This window comes from Scomber japonicus, chromosome 4, assembly GCF_027409825.1.
Source record: "Scomber japonicus isolate fScoJap1 chromosome 4, fScoJap1.pri, whole genome shotgun sequence".
Lineage (NCBI taxonomy): Eukaryota > Metazoa > Chordata > Actinopteri > Scombriformes > Scombridae > Scomber > Scomber japonicus.
In genome coordinates, this window is record NC_070581.1 from 27,555,876 (window position 1) to 27,566,622 (window position 10,747).

The 10,747-nt window shown below is 38.1% G+C and overlaps 1 protein-coding gene across 1 annotated transcript; it reads right to left on the reverse strand.

The window, feature by feature from the left end:
* Nucleotides 1-1,649: 1,649 nt before the first annotated feature.
* On the reverse strand, nt 1,650-9,909 carry LOC128357436 (protein ILRUN-like). The gene is made up of 5 exons (XM_053317787.1): nt 9,653-9,909; nt 7,474-7,628; nt 7,165-7,362; nt 5,494-5,822; nt 1,650-4,138 (listed from the first exon to the last, which is right to left on the reverse strand). The coding sequence occupies exons 1-5, from the start codon at nt 9,907-9,909 to the stop codon at nt 4,103-4,105; spliced, it is 975 nt and encodes a 324-aa protein (XP_053173762.1). The 3' UTR covers nt 1,650-4,102.
* Nucleotides 9,910-10,747: the final 838 nt, after the last annotated feature.

The following is a 10,747-nucleotide window of genomic DNA, read 5'->3' on the forward strand; positions in this document are numbered from 1 at the left end:
AAGAATACTGTAGAAAAAGTTTTTAAAAAACCAACAACACTTTGTCAACACTTGAAGAGTCTCTCTCTGAATTTCTTCCATTGTTCATTTGCATGCATTTAAGAGGATTAGCACACTGTTTGCATATAGTAGCCTTCCAGCCCAGACAAGTTTTAGGAAGCTACCAAATAGTCCCAAACAGTTAACACTGGACCTTCTAGTGATCCATGAGACAGAAGTGACAAGACAGAAAGTGACAGAAATTAATCTACATCTAGAACTGTCAGAAAAAAGTAAACAGAGAAGACATATGGGTATCTTGCTTGAGGGGATAATAATAATAACTCACAATGTGTTTACTGTGTATTTTGCAACCTTAAGTTCACATAACACTGGAAAAGGACACATGGGATCTATGAATAAATCCTCTCCAGGAAAAGAGCTGAAAAATTGAAAACTATTATTGGAAAGGTGAACAAGTGACACACAGAGAGAGGATAAGAGTTAAAGAGAGAAGGAAGGAGAGAGTGAGAGTGTGTAAATGTTTGCTTAAACTAAACAGTAATGTTTGTGCGGTTGTGTTGAAATATTCTAAAGAGCTGCTGCCTGAGTATCCGCCCACATAAATCATCTTTACAGGCCTCCTTAAAAAAGACAAAATTACATTTTTCCACCAGTGAAGTAAAAAAATGAGCGGTAGAGTTATGCTATAAGGTGAAAAACAAAAGCTACACCTGCTTTGTTTCACTTTCTCAATAACTTTTAATCACTTTTAGTCAGTTGGACCTTCGCAGTGAGTCATTGGAAAGCTAATCTCACATTTACTGCACAACCTTCGTATTTCTCATGTGCAGCCGTGACACATTTACATGCAACATTCAACCGAGCTAATGAGAAGTGAGTGTTGCCCCTTCAGGCAGTTTGGTTGTGAAGGCTGCTGCTGCTGCTGCTGGACAGGAGCCGTTGACTGACAAATGGTGGGGCACCTTTAGAGGGGCTACATGCAACATTTGACCAGTAAACCTCCAGGCTAACATGTAACGACACCTCCTTAAACTAAATAGAGAAAAACTTCATTAGATGACAAAGCCTGGGGTTCGTCTACTGGCCAAGGTCTATCTCTTTCAGCTCGAAGGTTTTAACCTTTCTAAAGACTTGTTTACTTTGAGTACTCTGACACTTCACAACATATCTAATCTTGACCAGAAATCCTGCCGCTTCTTTTTCAACTTTCTACTTTTCCTGCCTCAGGTGTTTGAAGAAAAAGGATGAAAAAGAGAAAGTAGCTTATCTACTCTACAAAAGTGGGAAAATTGATTTAGATAGATAGTATGCAGCATCGTGGGAAAGGATAAATCAAAAGGATAAATTCATTGCCAAAAGTATTTTTTTTAAATGACCATAATGTAGAGAATATTAGATAAAAATAGTGAGCCATCGACCATTAAATAATTTCAATCCAACTATGAGGACCTTTTTAACGTCTGAGAGTCGACTACAGGGGATGTCATGTCTTGGTTTGAAACAACAATACCAAGGAAAAATAATAATACCCGTCTATATGAAAAAAAAAATCCATGGTGAATAAAAACAGCTGCGATCTATTGCGATCTATGAGATCTATTAAAAGTCATGAAAACAGAGATGACACAAAGCCCGAGACGTTACTTTTCTGTGATAATTTAATCATACAAACATTCGTCAAACATACAAGAAAAAAAGCTTTCATCTTTATGCATTTCCTCACTCTCATCAATGTGCTGTTGTATGAGTCTAATGCCAACTGATTCCTTCTGCTGTCTGGCCAGTGGAAACTTCATAGAGATAAAACACACTTTGCGCTTGCTGAGCTGACAGAGACAGCTGGTACCTTATAATAACGACAGGGAGAGACATTTGACTTTAACATTTTGGACAAGAAATGCACAACATTTGTGTAAAACAGAAAAAGAGAACCAGAGATCCTCGCTGCATGTTGTAGTGTTGGCTGGTATTGTCATGTTGTAAAGGTGAGTATCCCCTGGGGCTTACAGTTAGTGCTTTAATGTAAAGGGTGTTTAAACTGTCATGGTGGTCTCTAACACACTGGTTGTGAATGACAGATAAAAATCACAGAGTCGATAAAACCCTTCAGGACGTAACTGTGCTTGCTGGAGGAGGAAAAGTACAGACAGGCCTCATCATGGATGTTGCTTTGCTCAGTGCATAGAGTCTAAGTACGCAGTGACATTTCTTAAGGATTCATGATTCTGTCACCTCTTTTGTATTTTGACCTGCTTTTGGTTGGGTTTGCATCTTAAATGATCAAACAGGATCAAATTCTCAAATGTGTGTTTTTTTTTTGTGTTTGGCTCATCAATGATTAGCGAGAACATTTGTAGACATGAACGTAGAGCATAACTTTTAACAGGAGACAGAAAAATGCAGAATAATTATATTAATAAAAATGCAAATTCAATGCAGATACACAATGTAAGATCTTTGGGTAAATGCATATGTTTCCTAAGACATTATCCTCTTCTACATTCATCAAACACATTCAACTCAACGAGATAAAAACAGCTTTCAAATTACAATTCAGAACAGGGCGAAAAAAATAAAAACAATGTTTAAAACTTGTTTCTCAATATTATATAGCTTTTCATCTTTGTTCATGACTTCATTTCAGTGTCTTACAACATAATGTGAATTAACCATAGACTGTATAGAAGAAAGGAATTAACCCAGTTATCTTGGGTTCTTTAAATTTAATGCAAGCATGTAAAATGTAACTAAATCTTCAATTCAGACGATCACTGGGGGGATTTTTACTGAGAAGACATTACTGATAAGCTGATGGTTATATATATGTTATGTGCCAGGGTGTGTGGCACTCTGGCTCCCAACCTTGAGCAGTACAAGCAGTAAAGAAAATAAATTGATGGTTATAGCAGTGACAGCTCTTAATGGAGCATAAGAGCCTTTTTTAACAAGCTGTCATTTGATCAAATGAGCTATGACTCTAATTTTTAGAAATATATCCCATTTGTATACTCTAACCTTTAATACTGCATTATTGCTATTACTCACTATTCTTCTAACATTACATAGATGTATATATATATATGACAGGTGCCTGCAATGACTTAATATATGGGAAGAAACCCTCACTCTCTCACATGACTGTTTAAACCAAATCAAACTCTTCATTAAAGTTCATTTCCATTTCAGTAGATCCAAAAAAGTCCTGTTTGACAACATGAGGCATAATTGTAATAATAATTGTTGGTTATAAAACTTAGCTTTATAAAAAATATGTTCTTGTAGAATAATGTGGACTATACTTTCCCAGATTAAGGGATTTATACTGTATATGAGATTTCTGATTCTCAGTGTTAAGAGTAATGGTTGACTCCCTCCAGTGGAGGAAAACGGCATTGCGTCTGAATTTGAAGGAACTATGAGAGCATAGAAATGATTACCCATAATGCACAAGCCACGCTGCATTAAAAAAACAGATTGGCCTTTCAATGAGCTTCAGATATATTTGTTGAAAGTGTCCCTTGTCTTATAAACTACATATTCAAAAAATTAAGATAATATGTGAACTTTTTTTTCTTCTTTCAGACGCCTGTATGATCAGATTTAGTTAAGAGGGAACTGACCCAGAAATCCAATCAATATAATCCGGGCAGTCAGAGCAGAAACTGGAGAATCAGTTGGCAAAATAAATGGCTTTTCCTCCAAAGTATCTCTTTCAGGTTGCACAATGCACACACATATACACAGAATTTCACAAATACACACTTCTGTCATTTCATTTGCACTCTGACAACTAAAAAAAAAAATTAGGAAAAAAAAAAAAAAGTTATCACTCAGAAGACTCATAGCACTCTTTTTTTTTTTTTTTTTTAACTTAGCATTCACACGTGCATACAGTGGGTGTGGGATGTTGGTTGAGCTGCACGTCAGAAGCGTTGGCCTCTGGTTTCTCAGCGCGTCGCTGAAGTGGAGAGCGACTTTGCATAAAGTGATTTGAATCTCCTGACTCTCCACCAGCTACTGATAAAGCCTCTTCACTTATTGGTGTGACCGACCTCCAGAGGTACCGTTTAGTGCTGCTTCTCTGTGACAAGTCCCATATTTAAGAGTGCCCAAAGGGAAAGGGCTCCTGTATACCCTGGAAATAAGAAGAATGATTAAAGAACAGATAGTAGAGTTGTATGTATGTAGAAAACCTTCAAAATGAGACAGAACGAAGATTTAAATGTAACATATCGCTGTGTTGGTCGTATATACTGCAAGCACAGACCTTTCATTATAATTACAGCCACAACATTGGCTCAGGCTGTATAATATTAAAATATACTTACTTTAACAGCAGATAAGAGTAACACCATCCTACATGTCAAGTATGTTTCAGTAATATCCTTTTCTGATTGATTGATTGATTGATTGCCAATGATTGTTAGATACTATTCACATAAATCATGTCAGAACTCCTCCCACCTTTAATGCTAGACTGCTACACCTATAAAAAGTTTAAAACACAATTGGAAGAGTTCAGATGTGATTTATCTTACTTTCATGTTCATATCTGATGTATAGTGTAGATTCAGATAAGCCTATATTGAGTGATGACTTAGCATGCTTGGCTCAGTTTACACATTGTAAGTATGTCTGCAGCTGTTGCATATTAAAAACTTTCACATGCTCAGTGACTCTAAAATAGCAGCTGTGGGCAATCAAAGTACATTGAAGTGAAATTAAAATTGGAATTTGCCTAATACTTTGTTTTATCACCAAATAGCTGCGATACAAATAACAGTCCCATCAGAGCTGGCAGGGTAATGTAAATTAGCCACGTCAAAGCCTTCCCTACATCTATACTGCTGGCTATTATGCAAACTCCACTGAATAAAGTTAAAGTTATAATAATGAAAACTCCCGAGTCAGCAGTTCAGCGGCTGAAAAGGCAGCAACACGTTATTTAGCCCGAAATTAGCGACAACCTGACCAAACTCACTTAAGGTGGACTGACCTTTAAGGCAGACCAGCTATTCTCATTTTAGTGACAGTCTCAACCGCGCCTCAGAGTTTTGCCTAGCCCCCCCTCTCCCGTCTCACTCGGCGATCGTGCTGATGCTAGCACTTAGCTCAAATCACAGCTGTCCCTCAAGTTCAGCCTCACATAGTTTGGTCAGGTCATGTTTGTTGAAGGATCAGTTTAAAGTATATATGGGAGGGATGATGAACTTGTAGCTTGAATTAAATATGGGAAATATGAATCAACTACCAACTAAATTAATGTATCTCAGCTGATCTGATACTACAGCCCTGAACAATGTTTTCTGTGGTGATTTAAATAACACAAAAAATATGATGATATATAATACTTCAGCCTCACTCAATAGATAGATTGATATACTCATCTAAACATTGGTGTTATTTTCATCTCAAATATTCCCATCCTTACACTCATGTTTTGAAGTTTCACTGGTACAGAGGATCTCCTTTCCCCATGATATGTCTTACCTGGTTATAAGAGACTACTGATAGATTGCTTTGTAGGCGGTTTGCTACTATATCCACAGAGTTTTGTGAAAGTCCGTTCTGATCTTGCTGTAGCTGGTTGGGGTTTCCCTGCCAATGTTCCTCTGAAACCATGTGGCCACTGCTGTCATGGTGGAGGCTGTTGTTGTTGCTTTTGGGGCACTTGCTTTTCTCTGGCGAGGCGAAGGGGTTGTAGTCTCCCTCCAGGGTGCGGTGGGGCTGGGTGTTGAACTCGGCTTGGAAGGAGGAGAGCTGCTGCGTGACGCCCAGGAGGCCTCCGACCTCCACGCTCAGGATCACCCAAATTATATCTGTCAAGAGAAACAAACAGTATGTTACTAGGGCTCTATCTAAAACAGAAGATTGATCCTATAAAGGTGTGGAAAAACCCCAAAACTCACATTATAGAAACTATAAATCATAAAAAATCCAATTAGATCCTCAAAGATTTAAAGTGCTCCAGGTCTGACGTTCATTTTTTTTTTTCTCTTTAAGTCAGGGGGAAACTGATGGTGCCAGGTGAGGAATAATCGCTGTGACCACCTTAATATTAATGGAATGTTAAGGCCAAGTATAATTTTAATTGAGTATTCCTTTGCTGCTTAATTTGTAAGTTGGAAAGTCTAGAGGGATTTCCTGTTGTGATCCATCATGCAAGTTCAAGTAGCAGGAAGCCATAAATCTGTTAAATGGATGAGTCTTAATTCAATTTGTGTGTGTTAATAGATTGGCTATATCATATTTTAATAGTTTTATTGCAGTAAATGCATACAAAATTACCTTGCACTGTCTTTTCAAGTCTTGACTGTTGCCTATAACTGCTGACTACAGCCATTGTGTGTATATTTACATATCTGCAGCCCAGTTTAAAACAAATAACCACATATTTGAAAAGAGGAGGGCAATGAGGGCAGAGAGAATATTTGCGATTGGGCGGTACAATAAAAAAAAAGAAAGAAAGTAAAGTAAATCTAATATTTCACTGAAAGCTTGGAGGCGCTGCAGATGGTATGACAGGTTTTAACATTGATATTGCTGCTCATCCTACAAAATGCTACTGATATTACGAGATATATTATATACACAGAGACAATGATTTTGGTTCCTGGCTGTTTTTAGTGTGTGTTGGAGCTTCTGGAAAGCACAGGGAAAGAGAGACAGGTAGGCAGACAGAGTGTCACTTTTCCTCACAGCCCAAAAGTGTCTGAATTTAACAGACAGCCAAATGTTCAGCTTTGGAAACTGACTAATTTAGACTTCTCCAAGCTACTCTGCATTAGTTTCAGTTTTAATCAGACTTTGGGCAGATGTGTTTTAAATAACAAGGACACTCTCCCTTCGTTGAGCTGCTCCGCTGTGCTTTCCTTGTCTTCAGTCTCTTGTCATGCACATGTGTGTTTGTAAGAAGCTGATTAGAGAAACCAGTTTTAAAGTTTACATGACAGTTAAGTGCATGTAAATGTAAATGTAGCTCCTTTTGTTCTCTAAAAAAGCAGCAACACCACAAAGAAACTATTCTAATAACCACCTAGCAAACATGATGTCAGCACTACTGTACCTTACCTGCTGAACATGGAAAACCCAATTCTTGAGTACAATTAATAAAAAGCAACCATTCTTATTAGTTTTTGGTGTAACGTTTGCTGCCCTCACCTCCGTAGTAAAGTCCAGTAGCTGTGCACATTCTCCACTGGCCCTGGTACATGCCAGGAGCCACAGGGCTCTGCATCTGCACACTAACGTCAGCCATTTCCTGAGGGTCTAGAGACCGCACCATCACCATGTTCACGTGACCAAACTGATCCCCTCCAACATACTTCAGGCAGACCCCAGGAGGCCACGACTCTGGACCTGGAAGAGAGGCATACGTCTGTGCTTTTACCTCTGCATGACATTTGTGTTCAATCAAATTATAGCGTAACATTATGGAAATGATACACAATCTGTCTGTTTGTGTTCTACCTGTGTTCTGTATCCGCCAGGTCTTTGTGAAAGGGGTGTCAGGTGGAACAGATTCACCCTCGCCAATCGTCACATCCTTTACAAAGGACATGCACGGCGCGTTGATGTTAGGACTCTCAAAGTCATAGTACGCTCCAATGGCTGCCTGTAAATTCCTGTGACAACAGAAAGAAGAAATCCAGATGAGCATAATGTCACTTCTGCAGAGGAAGCTGATGATACTATAATCATTTGGTGTCAAAAATAATGGAAAATGCCAATATTGATTTCCAAAAGTCTAAGGTGACATCCTCAAATCGTGTATTCTGTTTCATCAACAGTCTAAAACCCAAATACATACAATTAACAATCACATAAAACAAAGAATCAGCAAATCCTCACAACTGGAATCAATTTATGTGTGGTATTTTGGCTAGAAAGAAATTACTTAAACAATTTGTCAATTATTTCCAAATTAATATTTTCCCATCAGTTTATTGAATGATTGTTTCAGCTCTAAGTATATCCTGTGAGTCTGAGCTACTGGCATGTTGTCAAAGGCTCATGGACACTGTACTGTTGTTATTGAATGCTTAGACTGCAAAATAATATTTGAAGGTTGATTTAAAAAACAAACAAACAAAGAATACTGCAAAGACTAAATTTTAACTAAATGTACATCTCATATCAAGAGTATGAGTATTTGAACTGGAGTATTAATTATATTATGATCATTTGACTCCAATATTACTTTGTACATAATATTACTATATTTTTACTGTATTTTTTTAAATGCTTGTTTTATTGTTTATGTAAGTATTTATTATTTACTGTTCTTTTTTTTTTTTAACTGTCCACTTGCTGTTGCTATAATGTCAATTTCCCCACTGTAGGACTAATAATGAGATGTCTTATCATCAATTCTTAGTCGCATCATTTTATTTTATGTGTGGGATTTTTAGTGAATTAGTAGGTTAAAATGCACATGATGACAACAACTGAGATGTCCGCAGACCCACACAGACTCATACTGGGTGCTTTCTCGTGACATGCTGGTCATCCATAAAGCAGCAGTTTTTATTTTTAGAAAGCCCCGTTGCAGAGGAGCTGTAACACGGACGGCATCACGTGACACAACTAAAGCCTGCACTGCCTCCTCGCTCACTTACATAGATCTGCATTGACATAATAATACTGCTGCATATGCGTAGAGAGAAATAACAATTCAAATGTGATGTGAGGGGGGGAGAGGGGGGGGGTGACATTATATCTCCCTTTCACATTCGTTTTCGTTTCCATGCCAACACTTTGCATGGCTTACAATGTCTTATTTTTTTTAAATGCGTGTCCCTTAAAACTTGAAAATTGAATATTTACTGCTTCAAGCCCACCTCAGTAACACATAGGCCTACACACACACACACACACACACACACACACACACACACACACACACACACACACACACACAAACAGACCGTTATATGATTCAGGGGAACTTGCAACACCTTTGTGAGCTTTGACTCTGCAGCTGACATGTTGGATAAGTTACGTAATTATAAACGCCAGCAACCCTCACTGTGGTCAAGGAGAGGCGGACATTAATGGTGTATCACACACATATTAAAGTGTACAACTCATATTCTCACATGGTTATAGTATAAGCAGTTAATAAAGCCTGAGAAAAGGTTTGTTAAATCTGAATTGTCGACTCAGTTACGTTACACAAGTGGTGACTAAAACTCAACCACGACAAACACTCACATGTGGAAAATGCTGGGAATATATTTAAATTACAATTACAACGCCGCACGCCGCTTCCATACTAACTTGTGTGTTGACTACTATTTCTTTATCTTGTTAAAAAAAAAAGAAGGTGTTTATCAAAGGTGTGTTTAACCTGCGTTGATGTATTAACGGTGTGCGATCAAAAGTCGGAGGCGCACTGACTCAGCTAAGCCTTTTGGTTACGTTACTACGACGTCGTTAGCTGTCATTGAAGCCACGCTTTACATGTACACAGTAAACGCCTTCATTATGTGTCACAATGACCACAACACTGCTTATTATTTCCTCAACATATCCCCCCAAACTCTTTATATTTAAAGCTCTGTGTGGTGAGCTAGCATATCCACATTATTACCCCCCCCCCTTTTCTCCAGACGAAGCACTACAGGCCCCGTCGGGTCCTCGAGCTCACCAATTGGTCATGTCCAGGAAGAAGGCGCATCCGGCGGGGTTAAGCTGAAAGCCGAGCAGCCTCTGAAACTCCGATATTAGGATGTCTTTGTCCGTTGTGCCCATGCAGCTGAATTTTTGCATGAGCTCCTGGTCCACGTCCAGGTCCATGCCCTCCATCGTGAAATCGCCTCGGCAGAAACTGGGGGGCTTCGCTCCTAATTTAGTCCGAGGCCTCGGCTTGTCATAACAAACTCGACAACAGGGCCAAGTGCGCATGTCACATGATTGTATCTCTGCGTTACCCAAAAGAGCCACCGGGCCAACAGGAGGACAGGGGGACATACAAAATTATATAACTTTATTTATTTCATTTTTATTTTATTTTATTCACACACATATTAAAAAAAACTGCTTAAAATCCAGATAGTAACAATAGGCTATAACGTGTTGGGAGAAGTCAAGAAGTCACAGGTTTAATACAACAGACCGCCCCTCAATATGATTGTGAGAATTTGGTGGCATCTAGTGGAAGATACTTGGCATGAATGTCATATAATAGTTTTGGATTACCGCATCATTATATGAAAATAAGAATTGATGTGTTTTTGTTACTTTTTCTACATACACTAGTCCTTTTAAAGATGCCTAAAAAAAAGTTGTGAAAAAAAACTGAGAAAAACTTTTTTTTTTTAAACCCAAAGATGACAAACTTTACAAAACTATAGCAAAATAATAAATGACAAGAAGTCAAACTCTACATCAGTCTGCAATGTGCTAAAACATCCAACTGAAGAAATAAGAAGAAATGCACATTTTTAGAGGGAGAATTTAAAGATGTACCTGATGTCATTATAACTTTTTTGTCACTTGATTGTCATTTGTCTGACTTCTATTTGTTTAACTGTTTAACAGCTTATCTTCTGTTTGAACAGGTGAGTGACCAAATGAATTTCATAAGTGCTGTTGTTCTTTGACACTAAAGTAACTGTACAAAGAGGATATCTACAATACTCAGAGTACTTGACTATAGAGACTACCTGATCAAATAAAACTACTAACACACAACCTTCACTTTGCAGTAAACAGTGCAGAGCCTTTAAAGATTAAATATCAA

What these genes read in the sequence shown, in the direction of transcription:
- LOC128357436 (XM_053317787.1), bottom strand. Translation starts at nt 9,909, where the DNA reads ATGCGCACTTGGCCCTGTTGTCGAGTTTGTTATGACAAGCCGAGGCCT. An exon ending in TACTGGACTTTACTACGGAG is followed by an intron (nt 5,823 to 7,164) that starts GTGAGGGCAGCA and finishes TTCTCTTGACAG; the next exon opens with ATATAATTTGGGTGATCCTG. An exon ending in CAGTAGTCTCTTATAACCAG is followed by an intron (nt 4,139 to 5,493) that starts GTAAGACATATC and finishes TCTTATTTCCAG; the next exon opens with GGTATACAGGAGCCCTTTCC.